The sequence below is a fragment of the Solanum stenotomum genome, chromosome 12 (assembly GCF_019186545.1).
Source record: "Solanum stenotomum isolate F172 chromosome 12, ASM1918654v1, whole genome shotgun sequence".
In the NCBI taxonomy this organism is placed as follows: Eukaryota; Viridiplantae; Streptophyta; class Magnoliopsida; order Solanales; family Solanaceae; genus Solanum; species Solanum stenotomum.
Window position 1 is genome coordinate 7,108,584 of NC_064293.1, and position 25,588 is coordinate 7,134,171.

The 25,588-nt window shown below is 34.4% G+C and overlaps 1 protein-coding gene and 1 long non-coding RNA gene across 2 annotated transcripts; one reads left to right on the forward strand and one right to left on the reverse strand.

Moving 5' to 3' along the window:
- Positions 1–12,122: 12,122 nt before the first annotated feature.
- LOC125848576 (uncharacterized) lies at positions 12,123–15,635 on the reverse strand. Its single transcript, XR_007444533.1, has 3 exons — positions 15,480–15,635; positions 13,610–13,646; positions 12,123–13,429 (listed from the first exon to the last, which is right to left on the reverse strand). It is a non-coding gene; the product is annotated as an uncharacterized LOC125848576 (long non-coding RNA).
- A 4,662-nt stretch (positions 15,636–20,297) lies between these two features.
- LOC125849193 (uncharacterized) lies at positions 20,298–22,003 on the forward strand. The gene has a single exon (XM_049529224.1). The coding sequence runs from the start codon at positions 20,458–20,460 to the stop codon at positions 21,784–21,786; it is 1,329 nt and encodes a 442-aa protein (XP_049385181.1). The 5' UTR covers positions 20,298–20,457; the 3' UTR covers positions 21,787–22,003.
- The last annotated feature ends 3,585 nt before the right edge of the window (positions 22,004–25,588 follow it).

Below are 25,588 nucleotides of genomic sequence, written 5' to 3' on the forward strand. Positions count from 1 at the left end.
ATCCACCATATGTGGTCTTATCTTATCCCTAGAAAATGGAGCGATGACTAATCCAAGGTTTGTTAAACCTTGAATTAAACCCCTAAATGACTAAACTAACCCCTTATTCATTTTCCTAAATTTATTTTGTAATTTAATTTCCTTTTTATTTATATTGGAATGGTTATAAATGTTCTTTTTTAATTCTCCAAATCTGTTTAGTGTAATTTAATGATTTCACTAATATCTTTTTCTCCATTTTTTCTTGATTTTTTTCTATTCAAGATAGTTTGTCGATTACCCGCTTGAACTGTTTGTTTTTTAAAAAAAAAAGCTTTAGGTATTGAACAATTTAAGTAGTCTTAAATCTATGTTAAGATTAAGATATACTTGACCAACAAAAAATTAGAAATACATTGTGCCATTAATGATCTTCTTAGTAGTACATCACACCTTATAATTAATAACAATTTTATGTATATACACACACGCACGTACGCACATATATATATATATATATATATATATATATATATATATANATATATATATATATATATATATATATATATATATATATATATATATATATATATTTGATTTAACTATGGAATAGAAAAATCCACAAATAAAGTCCGGTCCGGCGGTTATCTACCTTGACTCAATTACATGAAATAAACACTCATAATAACACAAGGGTATAATAGGAAAGAATTTTTTTGTAGAGTTTTAGATCAAACACAAAATTAAGTGGAAAGTAGTGAACCTAACACTTGACAAAAAATAATCCCTGCATTACTAATCCCTGCATTACTAATCCCTGCGTTACTAATCCCTGCATTACTAATCCCTGCGTTACTAATGTTTGTAGCAAACGACCCCTTAGAGGCTTCATAGATAGATAATAGAGTTTCAGAAGTCTGTTAATTTATTTTGTTAAATGTTTTAAAGACTTAAGATGCCTATTTTATGGCGAGTTGAATATATTATTTTTATTCAGAGTTATTCATTTGAGTTAAAGATTTTAAAGATGAGTTTATTGAAAATAATTTAGTTTTAAGCTTTGTATGCTTGAGTTAGTCTTTCGCTTGCAGTCAGCTAGGATGAGAGTTCGCTTGGGGACCAGCAATGGTTCTCGAGTGTCGTCCACGTCCAAGGTGTAGGCTCGGGTCGTGATAGAGGTCCTCAGTTTGCATCTCATTTATGGAAATCATTTTAGAAAGGTCTTGGTACTCAGTTAAGCCTCAGTACAACATTTTATACACAGATAGATAGTCAGGTAGAGCGTACCATTCGGATCTTAGAAGACATGTTAACATCCTGTGTGATTGATTTCAAGGGTAGTTTGGATGATCACCTACCTCTCATAGAGTTCGCCTATAATAATAGCTTACATTCCAGTATTCAGATGGCCCCGTATGAGGCACTATATGGGCGTAGATGCAGGTCCCCAATTGGTTAGTTTGAAACAGGTGAAGCAGCCTTTATTGGGCCAAATTCAGTTCATGAGGCTATGGAAAAAGTTCAACTCATCAGAGAAAGACTAAAGATAGCTCAGAGTCGTCAGAAGTCCTATGCAGATGTGAGGAGAAGGAACTTGGAGTTCAAAATCAATGATTGGGTTTTCTTGAAAGTGTCACCTATGAAGGGGGTGATGAGATTTGGCAAGAAAGGGAATCTCAGTCCTAGATATGTAGGTCCTTACAGAATCCTGAAAAGGGCTGGTAATGTGACGTATGAGTTAGAGTTGCCAACAGAACTAGCAACGGTTCATCCAGACTTTCACATTTCCTAGTTGAAGAAGTGTGTGGGTGATCCAGCATTGATAGTACCATTAGAGAGTGTGGTTGTGAAGGGTAGTCTCACTTATGAAGCGGTGCCAGTTGAAATTTTTGACCGTCAGGTTCATAGGTTGATAAATAAGGAAGTCACTTCAGTAAAAATTTTGTGGAGGAGTTTGTCCGTGGAGGAAGCTACTTAGGAAGCAGAAGCAGCCACGATGGCCAAGTATCCTCAACTCTTTCCTTCCGATTTCGTTTCATCTTGAGGTACTAATTCCTCTCCAGTATCTCAGTTTACTCTTGAGTAATTCAGTTGCAGTATCTTGTTCCCTCAGTTATTCTTGCATTTCAACATATTTGCATGTTCATGGAACTCAATTCAGTTAGATATCAGTTTCTAGTACTTAGGGGTAGGGATTGCAGCTCTTTCTCTCCATACTCAGCTCGTTTAGACTTTATTTGAGGATGAATGTTCCTAGGGGGAGATATTGCAATACCTCGGATTCGAAAAGTTAGAAAAAATGCAGTTTTCCATGACCTGGTGCCAGAACCATGGAAGCCACCAACGGTCCGTGGTCTGAAACACGGTCCATAGGTGGGCTCCGGCATTAGGGTCCAGGATTTAGGGATCTCTGATCCCACCCACGGATGACCAGTACGGTCCGTGGTTGGACCTACGGATCGTAGGTCTTCCGTAGGTGAGGATCAACAGCCATTTAGAGGAAATTGGTTTTTGGGTCAACTTCAAACTGTCATATCTTTTAGCACAAAATTCATTAGGTGGCTCATGAACTATCAAATTAAAGATAATTGAATCCCCTTTCCAACGCCATCGAGTTTACTAAAATCCAACGGAGTAAAAATTTATGCTCATTTTAGTGAAGTCCTATCAAGAAGAGCATGAACCACGACCCAGTTGACGGTTGGTAGTTCAAACGATGGCATGTCAGTCCTGTGGTAGATGGCACTAGTTAGTTTTAAGGCAGTGTCGTTTTGGTCCTTTTTCCTATTCATTAGGCACTTAAAATACGTCGTTTCATGCCTAAACTACGTCAGTTTACTCAGTCTAAGCCTAATAATCTAGTCAGAACCTACCCAGAACCCTTATTCTCCAAAAATCACCCAACCTAGAGCGAAAGAAGAGAATAGTCAACAATTTCTTCCCAACAACAAGCAAAGGTGTTCTTCAAGGTTCAGCCCTGAAATCTATACAATTTCTCCGTAGATTTCATCACCAGGTATGTGTGATTTCACAAAAGGGTTCCTTTCATCTATTAGGTCCCTAGAATTCAGTCAATTTCTTGATTCTACATAGCTTGTTTAGACCTAAAATCTTGGAATTTGTTGTGATTTCAGCTGCTATCGAATCCATAGTCCAAATAGTATGTTTTTTTTTGGAGACTTTGCATAATTCCTTGTATAAAACTCAGAACCCTAGTTTGTATAAGTTCTCCTAATTCATGAATTATACTTGCTAGGTCAGTTAAACATAATATCATGCTCTAGATTTTGAATGTCACATTCTCAGTATATAAATGTTGCATTCTTAGTTAGCATGTCAGTATTTTGAGCTATTCAGTGTTTAGTGGATTTTAGCTTCATATGTATTCAGTTGGGAGTAGACTTAGAACCGAGTTGAACTAGGATTCAGCGTACCATCAAAGTCCTAGAACTACGTGTCCACGTAGGATTATAATTCCCCTTTGTTGGGCATCAGTATTAGTGATCACGCCACAGACATGCCTTTATACCCCTGGCAAGGTATATTGGGTCCTCTCGATGGGGGCGTATACATCAGACTCCACATTCAGATCACGTTGTTTATTTCGATTAATAGTAGCTCCCACAGTCAAACGCTTAATGCATTTGACCAGGTATTTAGCATATACTTCAGCATTCAGTTCAGCATGTTACATTCATGATTAGTACTTGGTCATTGCATTTAGTTTAGTTCTTTTCAGTTATACTTTAGTACATGTCTATATCTTGTTTCAAAATATGTCATTGCTCAGTTATGTATTGTTCAACCTATATACTCTATTCTGCGTAGTATTTATATCCTACATTCTCAGTACATTCCAAGTACTGACGCATACTTTGCGCTACATCGTTACATGATGTAGGTTAAGGTACTCAGCACCTAGATCGCACATCGATTTTTGGTCCCCATTCAGCAGATTTAGTGGTGAGTCCTCATATTTCGAGGATAATAGACATGCTTTCTATTTTAGTCTTTATTTCCAGTTTTCTGTTTTGTTAGAGTTAGCTTGGGGCATTTCCCAGCAACTTAACTCAGTTAGAGGCTTTTCAGACATAGTAGTAGATTCAGCTTGAGAGTTGTTAAGTGTTGTTTAAGTCATCACTAAAACTCTTACATTATGCTATATTTACATTCAGACTAGTTGGGCTTGTTCCTCTTCAGATATCTATTAATTTAGCTTTCGCATAGTTCATGTTTTACAAAGTTAATTTCAATATGCTTATGATATGCTAGACTCAGGGTTAGCTTGGGGTCACTCGTAATCCTAGGTACCATGTTACGTCAAGGGGGTAGCCTCGGGGAGTGACACCCATCAAAACCCTAGCACATTCTACTTGGGAATAAAATTTATTCATGGGCTAAGATTTGGGGCTTTGTAGAGAACCTAGAGGTATTTGCAATGCAGAGTTCCATACTCTTCATGTATGGGGTCTCCCCCCTAACAAAACTAATAAGTGCAGTTTTCCAATAATTTTTTTGAGGTTTCAAGGCTGCTATCTCTATGGTGACCACTCTCTTACCCTGCATTGTGCTTGGTGTTATATATGAAATGGATTTTCCCATCTGAGCTTGATGATTGTCTCCATAGTATGTTTTCTTCACTCGGGGTGTTTTGTGTTGACGTGTTTTCCTATGAGAATTGGAGATGTCGTGTAGCTGGGATAGTTCTAGAATCCCCAAATCCTTTAACCTAATCAAGTCTGTTGAGTTTGTTTCAAGAAATCACCCCCACCCCCCTCATTTGGAATGGAGCAGAATTGTGAGGAAAGGTAGCTCCCAAAAGTGATTGGGAGAGTTTATTACCTGTGCAGTCTACCGTAGTAACCCACTTGGCCAGCAAACTATGTTAATGATGGGGCATCTTTTCAAACAAGGCACACGTTAGCAAGCCTCACTAAACATGTGCCGAGAGAAAACATTCAAGAGGGATGGTTATGTACTAGATATTTATCCTCTTTTTTTACCATAATTCATCATGTTATTGTTAATTTGTTACAAGTATTTGTGTTATATTATTTTTCTAATATATATATAACATATTTTCTTTTTTTATTTCCTAAAGTGTGTATTCATGTACGAATGCCAACATAAAATTTTATCTTTGATATCAATGGCGAAATTTCATTCACTACATTTTCATTTTTCTTCTTAATTATTGTCTGATGGTGAATTATCATGTTTATTTTAAGAAGAAACTACCTAATTGCTTATCAATTCTTATTTGATGGTGTGATTATCATGTATCTAGATACGAGACATAAAGGAGGGTGACGAGTGAAATTTGTCTATGTATCCCACAAACATGTGAATCCACTTGGATATATTATATCTAGAACAAATTATACCTAATGTTGACCCCATGTATCTCGAGATACATAAATCTGGACGCACCAAAATCTGGTAAGATTCGCATTAATGCAAACTAGAGTGTATCTAAGTAATCAACTCCTAAACTAGTGATTTTTATATGAGTTTCCCTTATTTTAGTCACACTTTTTTTATTTAAAAAATTTTACTTGTATTTTTAAAAAAGTTTGTACACACGCGCGTACTCGCGCATACACACATGCATGCACGCATGCGTGCATATACACACACGTGCGCGAACACACACACACACATATATATATATATTATTCATCACAAAAAGAAAACAATTTGATCAGGAGAGACAGAACAAGCCCTAGCTCTCTAAAACTTCAGAAAGATAGACATGCATATATCTGATGAGGGAGAGCCTAGGAACACCCTGACTATACACAAAGGGAGTTCCTAAAAAATTTATTCCATCCATATACGTGATGGACTTTTCTCTTTATGGTGGATCAAAGGATAGTTCATTGTTTCTCTTCATAAAGGTGCGAAAGGTTGCTAATTCCCATTTGTCCACATTGATGAGTCCTCTAATTCGTACAGGGAGGTCCTTAATCTCGTGAAATAATTGGGATTGGTTCAGAGTGTGGCTCATGTAGGCCAATCTATCAACTACCTTGTTGGATTCTCAATAACAGTGAACTACTGAAGAATTTGAAATAGATATGCATTCTCTTATCTGTTTGACTTCATTGATAATCTTCTAGGGAATAGTGTTGTTGATATTCACACAATCAACTATCATTTTGGAGTTGCTTTCAACCATGATGTTGGTGAAACCATTTTCAACGCACCATTTGATGCAAAAAAAACATGGTTGAGGCCTCTACCCATATGCTAGTACCTTCACCTAATGGTTTAGTGAATGGACATATTAAGTCTCCATTAGGTCTCTGATGATTCCTCCAGCCCGGCAAAAAAAATTTCTACAACTGTCGTCTGATTTGAGTTTCACAAATATTGGTGGTGGTTTCCTCCATTTAACGATAGTAATCTTTTTGTGGGTGATGGACCTGTTAAGAGATAAGTAGAGGTTAGTCCAATGGCCTCTATATTGATGTTATGAAATTGATTATTAAAAATATGTGAAAGGTTGAAGAAGATTAGGTGCAACACCTCGAAATTTTATAATTTAAGACTCAAACTATTCTACATTTACGTATAAGATCGTGTCAGGTGATTCTTAAATTGCTCATATGTATAAGGGTCAATTATTTAGTGTAGAATAGATTTGGATATGTATTAAGGCCACAAGAACCCCCTACACAAAGTTGAGTTGAAAGCTTCCTTACCGATTAAGTTTTAACATAAGATTCTACTTAGGTCAACTTCAAACGACCATATCTCTCAGCTCATAATGAATTAGGTGGTCCATGACCTATCAAATAAAATTTCTTTGAGTTCTATCTCCAATGCCACCAAGTTTGCCTCATTTTGAATTTGGAGTAAAATGTTAATTCCAGTGTTAATAAGGCCCTGCCAGATAGATGAAGGTTCACAGACGGTTATATGGCCCGTGAAGTGTTTCACGCACCGTGGAGCCTTAAACGGTCGTGAAACCTTCCTTTTAAGGCACTCCATCAGTTTTTAAGTTGGGATCGTTTTGGTCTTTCCCCTATGGCGTTTTTAACCCTAGTTTAAGTTTTTTTTTTTTGAGTGTTTTAATTGACTATATCATTCAAATAACTAGTTTCAACAATCTAAACATTAAGTATTTACAAATTATCTTAAACTCACCTAGGGTTCCTCTTCTCCAACAAGAACTCTAAAACCTTCAAGTCAAAAATCTAAGATACAAAGAGAATCCTTCCACCCAAGGTTTTCTCACGTTCTTTCACTCTAAGAACTTCATAAAAGAGTTAATTTATCAAGAACAATCACCAAGATTCCAAGATCAAAGGTTTCCTCCAAAAAGATAAAGTTCTTCCTCAAGCTCAAGATAAAATCAAGTCTCCATAAATAATCTCAGTCTAATAGCTTCATAACCAGATATGTAAGGCCATTCATAGTGTTGGACTAATTCCTCACGCCCTACATCTTAATTCAGTCAATAGCAAGTTGAATCTAGGATTCTTCCTTACTTTAATGAGATTCCTATATTATGAGATTGTGATACTTTATGCACTGAAATTCTTGAATTGTTGTTCATGATTGTAGTTCCACATGAACCCTATCTCTCTCTCTCTCTCTCTCTTTATATATATATATATATATATATATATATATATATATTGAGTTTTACTAAAAGTTTTTTGAACCAGCAATTTCCTTACTTTAATTTTAGAAACTAAAGTGAGTTTAAGAGAAAACTTTAAAAGAATTATTTTGAAAAAGAGCTTAAGGGAACTTAAAGAGTTCCGAATGTATCATTTTATATTGAAAAAGAGATCACTATTTCAGAAAAGTATAAGAGTTTTTAGTTTTTATATATCGATCCTGGACTTGAAAGATAAGTCCATAATTATATGTTTTAAATGCAAGTTTTGAACATAGTCTTTTAAGAAAGAATCAAATGGTTTCATATGTACGATTTGACAGTTGAGAAAAACAAAGTATGATTGATGTTTTTGAAAAGTACTTCAATAAAGTAAAAGTCCATTTCTTTGTAAAGGGTGATTGAGCATAAAGGCTATTGAATATTGAATATTTGGGAGTAGTATCAAGCACCAAATTGGGTAAGAGTCTATTTTTAACTCAAGTTCCATAAAACTATGTAGCCAACGTACAATAGCATATCACCAATTTATCATGTGACTCCTCACTGCCTCTAAGAAGGCCTATTAGATGGATCCATAGTTACAGTAGCGTCATATACCCCGACAAGGTATAGGTGACCCTCGCAACATGGATGAAACATTGTATCATTTCTAGGCTCATAGTAATGGTTATCGATTAGAGAAACTCCCCACAAAGTAAAGTATATTATTTTAATATTGGTTTTATTGCACATCTTATTGTAAAACTTAAATGGTTTCACTTCATGTTCATGTATTGATTCAGTTGAGTTGCTTTCAGTCCTTCAATTCATTTATTTGTTTATTCAGCCATATTACATAGTCGTACATTCAATGTATTAATATTATTCGAGTTGCATCTTTTCTTATGATGCAGATACATGTGTTTGCGATAATCAACAGACGATCTGTTGAGATCACTTCACACTTCTTGATAGCTTTTGGTGAGACCTCCTTGCTTCCGAAGGACTCCACTTTTATATTCTGCTTAGTAGTATTGAGGTGTCATGGGTCTTGTCCCGACATCCTTCCTTAACAATAGAGGCTTCATAGATAGTCAGAGTTAGATGTTTTCTCTTAATGAATTTATTGGAACTCATTCATGTTAAGTATTTCAAGACAATGTTTCAAAGATTTAATTTGAATGATTTAAATGCTCATTTATTTAAGGCTTCCGCGTATCATATTGAGTCTCATGTCTATAGTTAGTCAAACCAAGGGTTCGCTTGGGGACCAACAATGGTTCTCGAGTGTCGGCCACGTATAAGGTGTAGGCTTGGATCGTGACATTAAGGAGAGGGATCGCCTTAGATTGTGGATTTCTTTCCCATATTTGACACTGCATCTACTCCTCCAGATCTCCAACAAGGTCAGCACTAGAATACATCTGAACATGAGCACTTGTATAGGGTTGTGGGTTTCTAGGTCGACCATTTGATAATTAACATTCAATAAGGCATGTTAGATACAGTGATCCCTATAGGGTCCGACACAACTTTCTAAAGGCCTCGCGTAAATTCGCCAAGTATAAACATGTGTTCAATGTCTTCCACACCTTGGGCTGCACAATAACTACAATTGGCCTGAAGTGGAATATTGAATCTAGCAATTCTTTGGTCAATCGAGATTTTAACTCTAAGAGCTCTCTAAAGTATGAAATTCATCTTAAAATGTATGTTTTTCTTCCAAGTCATTTTGTTGATCCAAGATTTGTCTCTTTTTATCCTAAAAAATTCCCAAGCAGAAGATATGGAAAATTCGCCCTCATTGTCTAATGTACAAATGGCTCTGTTAGGTACCTCAGGATAGAGCTTGACATTCATAGAGTATATATCTAATAGTACATGATCAGGGATAAAGAAATCTCATCCATCCCAAATCAATTAATGATCATATAACACTGCAGCTAGAAGGATTTTGCTAGGTTTGACATCATACAAAAGATATTTATGCAATGGTCCCTAACTACTCCATTTGTCAAACCACAGGGAGACCTCACCCTTGCCAATCTTTCATAGGATAAGATGATCAGCTCTCTCTCTCTCTCTGATCTACACATAGCTTGCCATGAGTGGGAATTTCCTGAGTACCATTTCTTAGTAACCAGGTGGGATATTTGACAATATTTGCTCAGAAATTCCTCTAAAGAGGATTACTCGTTCTTAAGTTCCACCATTGTTTTTCTTAGAACGCATCACATGTATCTTCAATTTTCCTGAATCCTGCTCTTCTTTCCTTATATGGATGCAGAAGGTTTGCCCAAGAAGACCAGTGATGAGATGTTTTTCAATATTGCCAATTTGTTGACTCCTCTTTCAATCTGATGAATACTCCCTTTAGTGGGATATATCGATGCAAGTACATGAACTGGGAGAGCCAGCACAACATGTTTGATCAAACTGGCACTACCCCCTTTGGATAGAAATTTGGAGTGTCATCCTTAGATTTTGCTGAGAATGTTTCTTATCAGATCAACAAATAAAATATTTAGTTTCTTCCCCATATAGATGGGGCATCCGAGGTATTTGGCAGGGAGGTCTTTGTACTCCAATCCATTGATGATTTCTATTCTAGCGACCTCTTATGGAGTAGAGTTCAGGGCCATCATGATGCACGACTTCTTCTTGTTAAGAAACTGGCCCGAAATAGATTTATATTCAGCTAAAGTTTCCAAGATCAAGTTGATCGAATTCCTGCAACCACTAGAAAACAAAATTATATCGTCCACAAAATCTAATTGGTTAATTTGTAGGCCTTTTTATTTCATACCAAAAGGAGTGAACACATTGTTATCAGACACTTTAAGCAATTTTTGAGAGAGGAATTCAGCACTTAAAACAAAGAGAGAGGTTGATAAGGAGTCTCCTTGTCTTAAGCCTCTTTCCGATCGGAAGAAGTCTTGTCTAGTGCCATTAACCAATGATAGAATGTATGCGTCCACTGATGGTCAATGGATCAGGTTCCTCTACAGAATTACAATAAATAAAGTAAACAGTAGAAGTAAAGCACACACAAGAGTTTTACGTGGAAACCCCCTTGCTCAATAGAGGAGAAAACCACAACCCGTCTCACATGATTTCAACCAAAACTCCATTAACTATAAAAGAGCAAAGTTTCATTTTACAAATCTCTAGTAATCTAGGAATTAAACTCGTAATCCCTTCCCCCTTACTATAGCAACTCTACTACAAGCAGAAAACTAAGTAATAACTCTATTGCCCACTAAAGCAATAAACTCTAGTTGATTTAGACTTCAACAAAACACCAAGGCTAGCTCTAGCCACCAACTACAGATCTCAAAGATAAGAGAGGAAACAAGCAACAACTCTATTGCATCCACACATCAACTAAATCTAGTTGACATTCCTAGGCAACTCTACCCAAGAAAACATCAAACCAACGATGAAAAAAGGCTTGACTAAAACATAGCTGATTCGACTAACTAACTCTAGTTAATCCAACTCAAACAAAAAGCCTTAGACAAGCAACCGATATAGTTCTGCTATAACTCAGGAATAGATCTATAGAAGGTAAACACAGAAACAATAAGCCTAGATGACAGCTAAGAACGAAGATAACTCTATCGTGTCCCTTGTTGTTTTACAGAAAATGTTTCTTCAGAGATATGGCCTTTTACCTTTGTGAGCTTGTGAATTTTTAGAATTCAAAAAACCATTTTTTGTTGTAAAAGAAGAGAACAATATAAGATGAGCACAAACCTGCATTTAATTCATTGTCATTGCATCCAATGTCGCTAAAGCTTTAGCGACATTTATTTAGAGTGCCGGTAAAGACCTCTATTATTGCCACTAAAAGTAAATATTTTTAGCGGCATTTCTTTAGCAGCAATTACTATTGCCAGTAAAGTTGCCTTCAAAAATGTGATATCAAACATATTATATGGCTTATGTTATTGCCGGCAAAGATGAAATAGACGACATATTTAACCACTTTTTTATAGCATAAACAAAATTCATAAGAGATACATTTTTTTGGTAACTAATTTTTTTATTAATCACCCAAGACAAAACATTACAAAGTCGTAGCCTAGTAATAACTCTGGCTAGCTTGTGACCAGAAATTCAAAGAAAACACAGCTAACAAATTGTTAAGTGAACATATTAAAAAATGTCATTTAGCACTAATCTGCTAACACCTGGACATGCTCTTGTGTGGTAGATATATACCACTTCTTTGGCGAATAAGTCCTTCCACCTTTTAGGCGGCTTCTCAAGAATCCTTTGGTTTCTCTCAAAATTCAGCAAAGAACATTTTGATCTACCCTAGATGTGTTGAGTGATTATCCATTGGATGAATAGCTTCCAATTGACTGTCATGAGAAATCCAACTTCATTGATCCCCACGAACCATAACAAGCACATCACCACGAGAACCAAGGCAATCACTCCACCGATTATGAAAAAGCATTAGATTTCAATAAGTTAGCAAAAATCAAATATCCAAAAGCTAATTTGAGACAGTTAAAAGGTAAACTTAATGTCAACTTTTTTAACCTTTGAGGACTTAAAATCTTTGAATTATAAGTTAAATAAAAACTAAACAATCAAGCAAATTAGAGAGCTTATGCAAATGATCTATGAATGAAAATCATGATTTCAAGCAAATTAGAAAGCTTATGCAAATGAGCTATGAATGAAAAGCACAATTTTAAATTAAGTAGCAAGACTTGGCTCCACTTATTATTAGTCCCTTATTAAGGAACAAAATGTGAGATTTCCACCCTTATTGTAATTTGAGTCATGGTTCTCTATAAGTTTTACTCATTTCATTGACCTTTAGATTACATCTTCAATTGTGTTATATAGACACCCGTTGATGAGAGTAGCCAAAGCTTTGATGCTAAGCTTCAAATCTTATTCATAAACACTCCCTCACCACTTTCTAACGTTTTCTATTTTTTGTCTCTTTTTGCAACTAGCCACTTAGAAAGGAAAAGACCACAAAGACCAGCAAAGGCATTTAGCTCCATCCAACGAAAATAATTGTTGGCTTCCTTCCTTATGTCATAATCTTGTTGTGTTCTAGCCTTAAGTTTGGCATCTGAAAATTCTCATGAATCAAGAAACAGAGCCATACGCATCTTAAGACATGTATCTAAAGTGCAAGAAAGAGAGAATGGAGGTGAGGGCATAGGAAGAGGAGGTAAATTCCATTTGGATACATATAACAATGAATTTGAGTTAAAACCTAAGCATTTGATAGCTCATGTCGGTAAGGGTAGAAAGAAGGGGAACCAAATGGAGTTCAAACAGCTTTCATCATGTGTGTCCTTGTAAAAGTTTAGTGGTATCCATGAAGCATCCAGTAATATAAACTACTAGGCTATGTAAGATAAAATGTGAGATTTCAACTATTATATAACTACTAGGATATGTAAGATAAAATCCCCATGAACAAAGAAAATAGAGAAGCATGTGTTTTACTCATTAAGTAACTCAAAACAAGAGGATTTTCAGCATTAGGAGTTTTCACCAGAGCAAGTTTTTCGTTTTCAAATTTTATCTACGAAGTAACAAATAAATGACTTTTCAGCCATTTGGCTTAATTATAACAAAAGGGTTGAGCAGACACATGAATTTATGCAGATAAAAGGCAAAGAAATTCTCACATATAAGCCAGGCCCAACATGAGCCAAATTGTATTGCCGCAGCTGCCTTAAATTCATTAACAAATGTATCATAGGAACCAAAGTCTATATTAATTAGTTCTAATAATTTACCAGATAACTCTCCTCCTCTATTGGGCTTCATAGATTCCCAAAAGAATTGATGCTTCCAGGTCTAAAATGTAAAATATAAAAGAACTTAGCATTATTTTGGAAAAAATAACTAAAAGTACATAAAATTATTAAACCATAAGATCACAAGATTTGAAGCATATACATCTTTTTGTATTCAGTAGATTTAAGTAATTTAAAATTAAGAAGATAAAAACTATTTAGAGATTGAGTGTAAACAAACCTCATGATTAATGCCATCACCAATAGTGATTCTCAATCTGTGCGACACCGAAGCCATATTATGGCATGTCATTTCAAGGCTTCATTATTCAGAGAAAAGAATAATCTAGCGGATAGCAAAGCTGGCCTAATCTAATAGCATATTTTAAGTTTGAGAAAATGACCAAAAGCCTCCCAACCTATAGCCGGATTTTCAACTACACACTCATACTTTACGGGGGTCCTATTACCCCGCCGAACATTTTTTTAACTGATTTTCTCACCCTTATTTGCTGACGTGTCCACATAAACCACATATAATTAAATGTTTGTTTACACGCGCCGCCACATAATGACTGGACCCCAAAACCCACGAATTTCCTTTAATCATTTCATTTTCCTCTTTCTTTCTCTAAACTCTAACCTTTTTTCGATCTAACCAAATTCACCCCCATTCTCTTCGATCTGAGATTGCGTTCCAATCGAAAATTTTTGGGGAAGGTTCGTTTAGCTTTTTTCGTTTGTTGGGTCGAAGTTTTCTCAACTTAAAGTTTAGTTCTTTTAGTTCTTTACTAGCGATTTTGAACGATATTGATTATTGTGTTTGATTAGGGTTATGAAATTGACAAAAAAAATGAAGAGCAATAACTGGGTTTTGGTATAATAGCATTCCATTGAAGAAAATTTTTGAACCATAACTATGAAATTAGAGAAATTACAAGCCCTAAACCTTCAAGCTTTTTCGAAATTGAAACTACAATTGAATGCTTTGACAAGTAAATTCAAGTTTTAAGCTGATTTGGGAGAGAATGAAGGAATATACCGTTGGAGATTTGTCAACTATTAGAAGAATTGAGAAAAAAAGGAAGAAAAAGAGAGTTTGATTTTGGGAGAGATGAGATTATACCATTAGAGATTTAATATAGCTGATTTGGACTCACATGTGTAGTTTTCTTCAGCTTTTAACGTTTTATTTTCTGTTCTTACGCGCCTAAGGGAGTTGGTCTCACCTTCTTGGACACATCAGCAAATAAGGGTGAGAAAATCAATAAAAAAAATGTTAGGGGGGTAATAGGACCCCCGTAAAGTATGAGTGTGTAGCTGGGAATCTGGCTATAGGTTGGGGGGCTTTTGGTCATTTTCTCTTTTAAGTTTATATCAACAGTCTTCTAACCATCTTTTTATTTCTTTTTTTCCAAAATCCCTTCTTCCTTATATTTTTCTTTTCATACGGCATTGGACTAACTCAAATTACACAACCGATCAGCATATAGAACTAATGTTGCTTCATGTAATTCAAGCGTCTATGCAAATTATGTTCATTATTTTTGAGCCATCAATTTAGATTTGCTACGTTTTTAGTCTCAGCAAAATAGATTTAAACAAAAGATGAACCACTATAAAAATTGAAAGGTGCGTGCCTCCTTTTATTACTAGAATACCTCTCCTTCCTCAAAAGAACTCCAGTATTTATGTACTCCAACCCAAAATTTTCAACAACCTTCAAAGACGAGTACATTTTTTCACTACCAGGATCAAAAATTGAAACTTCTAGAACTTGAACTTAATTAGAGAAGCACAACAATTCAATAATCAATTCTTCTGATTTATTAATTAGACTCAAATTAAGCAGTAATCCACCATTGAATTCAGTTATAGACTACAAATCTTATTGCATGTTTGTATTAGGGTTCTATTTAGAGGTGTAATATATTGAATGGTTAAAGAGAGATAGATCATAAACATGTTTTGCTCTTAAAAAGGCACTGTAATACTCTAATATACAATTGATTATGTGAGAAGAAATTTTCCAAACTACAACCAGAACACTCAAATATGTAATCGTCCGAGAGCTGCAGAGAAATCATGAAGAAGATGAAGAAATGACATACCTGCAGATAGACGACAACACCAAAATTGAAAGCCCACAATGATGAAATGAAGGGAAGAAGCGGCGATGACGGAATGAATGAACCCAGAATGGGAATAAAGGTTGGGGTTGAGGTTGAGCAGAAGGAAGAGAGCAGAAAGTTTAGGGCCATTTGGAGATTTAGGGCAAAGTATATATATATTAAAGAAATGGGAATATTGAGTATAAAGGGTCCGGGCACATTTTAATGGCATTTATGTTTAATTGCCGCTAATAGATGAAGTTAGAGGAGATATTAGCGGCATTTAGTTAATTTCCCCTAACTAAATGCCACTAAAACCCTGTTATGCCATAGTGTTTGTTATTCTGCCAAAAGATGTGCACAAACTACAACAAGCTGCAACTTTTGGACAACTGCCTTTCTATAAGTTCAAAGTTTGTTAAATCATCAAAACTTTAGAAACAAGTTATTGCATAGAAAAATAACAACCAAGATGAAGTACCAGTTGCTGGAAATATGTCTATGAATTAAATCAGTACAGACTTCACAAAATCTCATTTCTCTCATCATGATACATAAGTAAGACCAAGAGACTCTATCATAGGCTTTGACCATATCCAATTTCATGATAATTTTTTCCATTAGTATTTGACTAATTAATGTCAATCGCAATCTCTTGGGCCAATAAAATGTTCTCAGTGATGGATCTTCCTTTAATAAATCCACTTTGGTTGTTGCTAATGAGTAGTAATTTGGAAAATCTGAAGTTGAGGACTTTGGCAAAAATCTGATAGATTAAAATGTTGGGGATGTGGAACTTTGGGGAGGAGAACAAGACAAGTGTGGGTAAGCCATTTAGGAAGTTTGTCATCACAAAAGAAAGCTCTGAGGGCAAAGACAAGAGTACTGATCATGTCCCAATAGGTCTTGGAGAGCTATCTGGGTCCATTGAGAAGACCACATCTCTAATTATTTCTTTCTCGATTAGTACTGAGGAGTTAAATTCCTCTTTGATGATGGGAGCAATAATGTCCAACTCAGAGTAGTCGACATAAACTGAATCTTGGCTAAATATACCTTTGAAGTAAGATCGAACAACTTTGGACACTTGACTAGTGCCCTCCACCCATTGATTGTATTCATTTTAGATATTGTAAATGCTCAATTTCCTTCTCTTGTCTTTGATGACACTGTGGAAGTATTTTGTATCCCTAAGTAGAGGCGTATCCAAGGGGGATCACCAGGTTCACGTGAACTCATGCTTTCGTCTCGAGATCATATATAGTAGAGTTATATTTTTATTTTTATTTTAAATATAGTTATGTGAACCAACACTCGAGGTATGTTTTGTATGAAGGAAAACATTTTTCGGAAAATGTTTTTCAATTATCTCATGTTTGGTTGGGTAAAATGTTTTGGAAAATATTTTCCAAATCAACTCATTTCCTCAAATTCAAGGAAAATGGCATCCCTTCAAAATGTAAGGAAAACATTTTTCAAAACTTTCCTCCAACTTCAATACAATTTTTTTGTTGAAAAAATAAATTTTAAGCTTTTTTAAAAATATACTTTTCAACTTCAATTTTTTTGGACCTATAATATTAAAATTTAACAATTTTCAATAGTAAAAATCTAAATATAAATTTATATCTTAGATAAACTTTTCGAACAGTGCACCTATAATCNCCTCCCCAAAAAAAAATTAAGTTTATTTTTAAAAAATATTTTCAATTTCAATTAAAAAATTATTTTCTACTCTCTAGTAAAAATAAAAGATATTTTCTCAAAAATAATTTTCATTCATAAATCAAACACCAAAAAATATTTTCTAGTCACCAACCAAACATGAGAAAAATAAGTCAAAAATCTACTTGTTTCCAGGAAAACAGTTTCCTTCATACCAAACACACCCTCGGAGTATCATATAATGTGATAATGATTGGGTGCACCTTCTACGTGAGGTTAGAAGTTTGAATTTTATATTTATCTTGTTTTATTTTTCTTTTTAAAATTAGATAATTGGTAGCACTTTTGGCATTTCAATTTTGGACCTATAATATTAAAATTTAACAATTTTCAATAGTAAAAATCTAAATATAAATTTATATCTTAGATAAACTTTTCGAACAGTGCACCTATAATCTCAAGGTCTTTTGACCCTGGCCTTTTGTCTGAAAATGGAGTCTTGGATCTTTTAGGTACCTCATAAACTCCGCCTAGATGCTATTGAGATTAGTTCTGTTATCATCACTGTTGTCAGAGATCATCTTCATGTCCAGCTTAAAAATTTCTTCCTCAAGCTTTTTAAATCCATTATGCACATTACCAAAGGTGTCTTTATACACGTGCAAACCTTGACTAGTTTTCTCATAGAGAGGAGTAATATTTTATTTAAAAATCGAACCAAGCCAATCATATAAAAAGAACTGAGGAGATTCATAATTATCTCAACCGTGATGCTCCATTTCCTTTCAAAAAGATAAGACTTTTTTTATTCAAACATTGTGACGTCCTAACTTAGATTTTTATAACATTCATTCATAAATTAACAACAGAAAATTAAGGATATGTCCCTCAAATTATATTGTTTTTTATCTAATCGATTTTGCTTTTTGTTTATCCTTTTTCTATTATTATATAAAATGAGTCACCTCTCACAAATTTATTTATTTTAGATAGAAAAAATAGAAGTGATTGGCAAAAGTAGGTAATGGTGTGCCAAAAATGAACCGATCGATAAATTGAATCGAAAAAATGTTATTGCTTTATTGTTATTGGATTATAGGGTTAACAGTTATTTAATGGTTTTATAAAAAAAAAATTATTGGGTTATCGATTTGATATTAGTTTTTTAAATTTTGGGTTATGGAGTTAACTGATAACTCATTAAGCACATAATAATTTACTATTTTAATTTTTAGTCATACATAAGTATCAAACAAAAAATATTGATATAATCACTATATTTGACTATAACTATAAGGACCCGACACAATTAACATTATTTAATTAACTCTGCTCTTTGCATTTACCTTTAGGTTCACAATGTCAAAAACCTAAAGAACTAAGAACGACAACGACTAGAGTTTGTAACGACGACGGCAAGGATTAGGCAACGACTAGGGCTGTGAATTGTGAGTATTTGCTATACTTTTACTATACTAATCAATATTTTTGCACTGAATGAGTAATTAGATTTCTCTTTTTTTTTTTAATTTCGTGTTAAATTGTTGGACTTGTCATATAATTGTTTTAAAAGCATTTTCTTATTGTTTAAATCGAAAATCGAATCGTTAAAGACCAAAATCGATAAACCAAAAACCAATAACAAATATTTTATTATTTTAATTATCGATTTAGCATATTTAAAAAATAAAAATCAATAATACTTAAAATCAAATCGAACCGAACAATACATCCTAGGTATGATTTGCCGGCAGAAATGGAGTGGTGGTCAAGCAATGAAGAAACCAAACTATTAAAGTGAAAAAAGTTCACACCAGTGTTGACTATCCAGACACAAACACTCCCAAACATATCAACTTTTTGGTTTTATGTAAAAAGTCTTTTTTTTAAAAAAAAAAAAACAAACAAAAAGCACGTAATCAGTGAAGTTTTGTTTTAAAATATGATAAGACTTTGTTTGAAAAATGATAATTGAAATTGACGTAATTATAAGAATAAATAATAATTATATATATATTGTTGATGTTAAATGTTTTTTTCTCTTCTATTTGTCATTTTTAATATATTAAAAAAAATTACTTTTTTCTATTTTATTGTTAATATTAATTAATCAATCGTCAAATCATTTTCTACGATAAACATACACATCAATGAATATTATTATTATGGTAAAATATTTATATTAATTTTTATTTTTAAGTGACAAAATCCAACATAGACAATAATAAAACTAGTAAAAGTGAATAAATAGTGTAATTTGATTCTTTTAATATAAAAATAAAATAAAATATTTTAGAAAGTGAATCTTATCCTACTTATTAGAACGTATTTATTTTTCCTATAAAATGAAATATTTAATTAATTTATCGAAGAATTTGGTTTGGCATTAATGTCGGGAAAAAAAAGATGAAGAAGTAATACTCCTTTTTATTCTTATTTATTTATCTATTTTTTATTTAACAGACTTATTAAGAAAATAATAATTGACATAGTAAATTTATCATTTTACCTCTATTAATTGATAGAATTTCAAAATTAATTTCCCCATTAGGGATGTTTTATCTTTTTAAAAATATTAACTCGCTAAATAAATTGAGAATATAATAGATTAAAAATATATTATTATAATAACAAGTAAAAAGAAACAAGTAACCAATTAAAATTAGACAAATAAAACCAATTAAAGAGATTCCCATAAATAAGGTTAAAGGTTAGGGTAAAGTGGTAAGTATCACTCCATGTTTTTAATTATTTGTCTATTTTTGAATTGACAAATTTATTAAGAAAACAATAATTGACATAGTAAGTTTACAATTTTACCCCTATTTTATGAAATAGATGAATTAAAAACTTAAGATTTTCAAGAAATTCTATATTTTTTAAGTAATTAATTAAGAATATAATAGGTAAAAAAAATTTGTTATTTCTTGATTTATCAAAATTGACACGTAATTAAGGACAACTAAAAAAGGAAAAATGAATAAGTAATTAGGGACACATAAAGTATTTGATAAGTATTTTGCCCTAAGATATAAAATCGTAACGAACCTAATGTGGGACTTCGAATTTAGTCAGGCTCCAAAAATACGAAACGCCATTGAGAAAAAAAAAAAAAAAAAAAAAAAAACCTCTGAAGTTCTATTCAGTTTTTCTTTCTTCCCTAAAAATCAAATTTCGTGTCAAGATCATGCCATGTCCGTACACTCATAACCTTCATCCAGATTTTCTTCTTTCACAATTTTTTGGGTTTTTAGCAGACACTTTGAATTTGATTCAAAGCTCCTTTTTCGATCGATCGGTTATATAATTAAGGATGCCTTTTCCATGGAAAAAGGGGACGAAAACAAGCATTTCACAATTGGTGAAGGACCATGTAAATTCTCAAAGTGGATCTCCTCTTATGGTGGAAACCGGTTTTCCAACTTCTCTTGTCGATCTTGTTGTCAAGAATCGCCGAAGATTCAAGAAATGCTCCAAGAAAAAAATGGCCGACGACCCTTTGTTCATTACATCCCCTTCCCCTCCCCATCCCTCTTCGTCTGTAACTTTACCTTCCACTTCTCAATTCATTATTGATGATAATGAAGTTCCTCCTCTGATCCGTGTAGCTGAAGTGGAAGGTGACAAACCTGAATCTTGCAAGATGAACAACGAGAAAGAGTGGGGTAATGGTTGTCTCAGTATGAATCAGGGGTTGGTGGCCGTTTTGAAGATGTTTCTCGTGGCGGGTTTGGTTTTAGGGATGAATAATCTTGTCATGGGGGTAACCATGTCAGCCTTCTTGTTGTTTTTATTGGAATATTTAGGAGAACGTTTGTATGGCTTCTTTTCTGGACTACAGAGGAGGGTTAGGTTGATGATACAAGGGATAAGGGACATCTTTAGAGCCAAAGTGGTTGAAGAAGACCAAGACGATTGTGTTTTTAAGGAACCTTTGGAGCTGTCAAAGGATGGTTGCTCTGGCTTTGGATGTCAAATTCAAGAAATTGAGGTTGAGGATAGTCAATGTATTAGGGATGGAAAAGCGAAATGTGTAGGGGTAGATGTAATGGAGAAAGGAGAGGAATCTAGATATGATTTATGTGAATCCAAAGAAAAGAAATCTCATCGGGCAAAGATGAAATCGAAAATGAAGAAACTTGTTCCGAAGAAGTTCAGAAAGAAAAAAGGTTCAGCATTGGAGCGTCCTATGCTCCTGGATGAGATAGATTATGTTATTGAAGGAAAGACGGAAACTGAAGGTTCCAGTGAACAAAAAATGCAATCCAATGGTATAGTGTCATCAGTGGCAAGTAGCATAGATGATAAGACAGATATTGTTGAGGTTGTTGGTAGTAATGCTGGAGAATCATCTGAAGTATTTACTGATGCTAGTGTTGAAGAATCATTTAATGGTACTGATGACAAGGCAACCATTGTTGGGGAAGAAGAATTGACTGGAAGAGAGCATAGTTCTATGTATATTGCTCTCCTTTTGGTTGTTCTAGTCGGCCTTATTGGAGGTCGGGTTCTTGCACTTGTTTTTACTTTAACATGTTGCTTGATGTTGAAGCGAGGTGAAGGAATAGGAAGATTCACAAAATTGCCCATGATCGGGTGTTTCACAAAAAAGTTCAGTTGGAATTTATTAACTCATTCATAGAAGCCCTTGAAAGTATGTTCATAGTGTTGTGTGAAGTGCTGTTTAAGCCTTCCTTGATCTTTAGAGCTTACTTTGATGGAGAGTTCAACCTTTGGTTGACCACTCGACCATTGGTCTTGTTTTATGTCCTGTAAAGTTACTCAAATAAGATTAACTTTGTGATACTCTTGTGTCTGAAGCATTGTTTTGCATAAATAGTTGACCCCGTTTTGTCTTTTGCTCTCTTGCAGTTTTTCTTGGTTAATTTGTCAGTCTTTTTGCCTTTCAGTCCAGGGGATAAGTTGCAGTGAGTAAATCAGAACATGGCTAATCTTAAGCTTATTCCTTTTTGGAACCATGTGTTCTGGTGTTTCAGTTTTTGCTAAGTTATTAAGTGTTTGATGTCACATAATTATTTATATTACCCACAAAAAGCAAGTGAGGTTAGGGGATCTAGAAAGAACAGTAGGGATCACTGGGTATGTTGTTGTTGAATGATACTTATTTGGTTTTTTTTTTTTGGATTGAGGTGTAATAGTTGTTGGATGATATTAATTGGCCTGCTGGCAATTGACTTGAGCCTTGGGGTTTGCTCCCTTTCAAGGTCTCAAGTTCGAAACCCACTAGGTGCAAACAATTTCTGAGGGCCATCGGACTGGGTAAAACCTGAATTAACCGTGGTGCACTTGCGGGAAACTCCTTGCCGAGGGCCTGTGCACCCCCGGGATTAGTCGGGGCTCAAAGAGACTCGGACACCCGGTGCAAATCAAAAAAAAAATAAAAAATTCTGCAGATATGACCTAACAGAAAAATACCAAGGGAATGTTTAACCCTTGTTTTTCGTGATAATGAATATTTCATTTTTTGATCTTTTTGTAATTGGTACACATTGTTTCAGTTCATTGGTTTGTTAGGCTCTTATGCTTGGAGTTCAGCAGGATTAGCATCAGTTTAGTTTGCATTCTTCAATGTTTTACCTTCTTATTCTTGAATGTTACATGTATATATGCAGTGTGCCAGCTTCTGCCTAAAATTCTATTTTATGAAATGGTGGTATATCTTTATTCTTTGGCTTCGTTCTTGAATGCAAATTTTGCTCTTTTTTGTTGCTGGTGTTATGAAACTTTGGTTCATTGCTTTGCTACAACAAATAGAGTCTTGACATTGACACTTAATAGTCCGAATTGAGTAAGTATGCTGCCTTCCTTTGCTTTGTACCTCTCATCCAGTGGCCTTGTGTTTTGTGTTGATATATCCGATTTGTACTTGATAGGTTTGTTTAGACTAAAGGAAATTATTTTTGTCTTCTATTTAGTCCACAAAGTATGGTTTAAGGAAAAAGTAATATGCAAATAACTCATCCCAGATAAAACCTTGCTGCATGTGTTGATAGACACAACAAATATATAAGTGGAAAAAACTGTTGATACTTTGATATTTTTAAGTTTTAGCTATGTTTTAGTTATGTTGGAAGGACTTTAGTTTTGCTTGATTACACTTATATATAGGAAGATACACATCATATTGGTCGATTGATTCAGTTAAAATGATGAAACAATATAACTCCTTTCTTTCTCTCCTCAATCCAGGACTACTGGATTGTGCTTTCACTGTTTAGATTCCGTATTGTAACATGGTGTCAGAGCTTGGATTGGCATAGCTCTTCTTCTCTCCATATCAGTTTACCCTCGCTAGGAACTTAATTGCATAGACAACCGTGAGTCGCAAAATTAGGCTTCTCAGCGCAGATGAGAAATTGATTTTCTGCCCAAATTTTCTGTATGCTCTTCCAATTTAACACAGTTCCTTTTTTGGTTGAGTCACAGTAAGAAGGTATTGTTCTTCCTCGTCTACGGTTTTTGGCTTGTTGCCCTAATTTCACCTGATTAGGATTGATACATATGGTATTTTCCCCTCTTCCTGGTTGTTGAATGAGGAAATGCCTCCCAGAGGTAAATATGATTACTGCTACGAACAGAGAAAAGGCCCAAAATAGTCCCTCATCTTTGGGTTAAGACTAAAGTCATCCTTGAGTTTTCACAATAGAGCATTAATAGTCCCTCATATTTGTAATATTGGTGCACTTTTGATCCTCCTTCAAAATTTTGCCTATTTTTTAACATTGATTTTATTCATAATTTATGTATGGAATGTTTAATCGTCATTTTATATATTTAGTAAAAATAATAACTTCATGTGAGAGATTGTGAAAAGAAGAATACCTTGTTTTGTTTAGTAGAAATCGTATTGCAGGTAAAGTCGAGAGGTTCATCACGACGATTTCACGTGCAATAGTACAATTTTTTCTTTTCTTGCAATGCCATATGTTAAAATGTTCTTAGTTTAGCTGCAGTAATATTTATACTGAGCAGAACAAGGTGTTCTTATTCCCACCTTCTCTCATATAAAATTATTATTTCTACTAAATATAAAAAGACGATGGGACATTCCTTACATAAAATTATGAACAAAATTAATGTTAAAAAATAGGCAAAAATTTAGGGAAAGACCAAAAGTGCACCAATATTGCAAACATGAGGAACTATTAGTGGTCCATGTGAAAACTCAAGAATGACTTTGAGTCTTAACCCAAAGATGAGAAACTATTTTGGGTCTTCTCGCTACGAACACATCTAATGTTGATTTTGCTCCTGTTACTATCCAATCTTCACATCCATACTACTTGCATCCTCTTGATGGTCCAGAGAAGGTGTTAGTTGCTTCAAAGTTCAATGGAACTGGATATGGGGAATGGAGGAGCAGCATGTTAATAGATTGTCTTGCAAGAACAAATTAGAGCTGTTAATGGAACCTAAGTACGCCAACCCAAAATTACCCTTAGTTTGAAGGATGGTGTAGGGCAAATGACATGGTGCTTACCTGGATATTAAATAGTCTAGAACTTAAGATCAGGGAGAGTGTAATATACACAGCAAGTGAAGAAAAACTACGGAAGAACACCGAAAAGTGATATGGACAGGCAAATGGAACTAAAGTACACTAAATAAGAAAATAATTGCTTCTATTTTCCATGGATCTTCAAACATTGCTTCATATTTTCCAAATTAAAGAAGTTGCAGGTCGAACTTGCGTATTCAATTAATTACCTACCCTGCTTGTACATGTGGTTGCAAAGAGGCTTTTTCAAAAAATGGAAGCGGAACAGGGACCAAATCAGTTTCTGATGGGAAGAAGGAATCAGAATGCGTTTACACAGAGGGTAACTTTTGACAACAAAAGGATTAACATGTTCTGCAGATATTGTATGAAACCTGGTCATGTCATTGGCAACTGTAGTAAACTTGCTCATCAGAATAGTCAAAACAGTTCCCAAACAATTTCAATTGTGCAAATAACTCTTCAAATCAGTACAAGAGGACTGCTGCTTGTGTGTAGGGGACTGATCCTCAAGATCAAGTTGATATGAGAACAGAGATTTCAGGGACATCTGGACTCTGGCCAACCTAAAAGTAAGGGAGTGTAGTTTTTAGGAATAATATATAAATATGTCTTTTAACTTGGCTTCAACTGGCATTTATGCCCTCCAAAATAGGTGTTTCATGTGTTAGTCAACTTCACAAAGCATCAACCACCTTATGCTTCACTACCCTTTTGCAACACACTTTTGGAACATGTTCCTAGTGATTTTTGGTATTAGTTGGTCCGCGCCCTTCAATATCAGAGATGCCTACACTAGTTGGAGCTCTATGGAAGTTAGAAAATTTGGATCATGACCCCAACTTGTATTTTTTTGTTATTTGGAATGAAAGAAACAAGAGATATTTTGACGGAGTTTTAACTCCAATTTCTAAGCTTAAGGCTA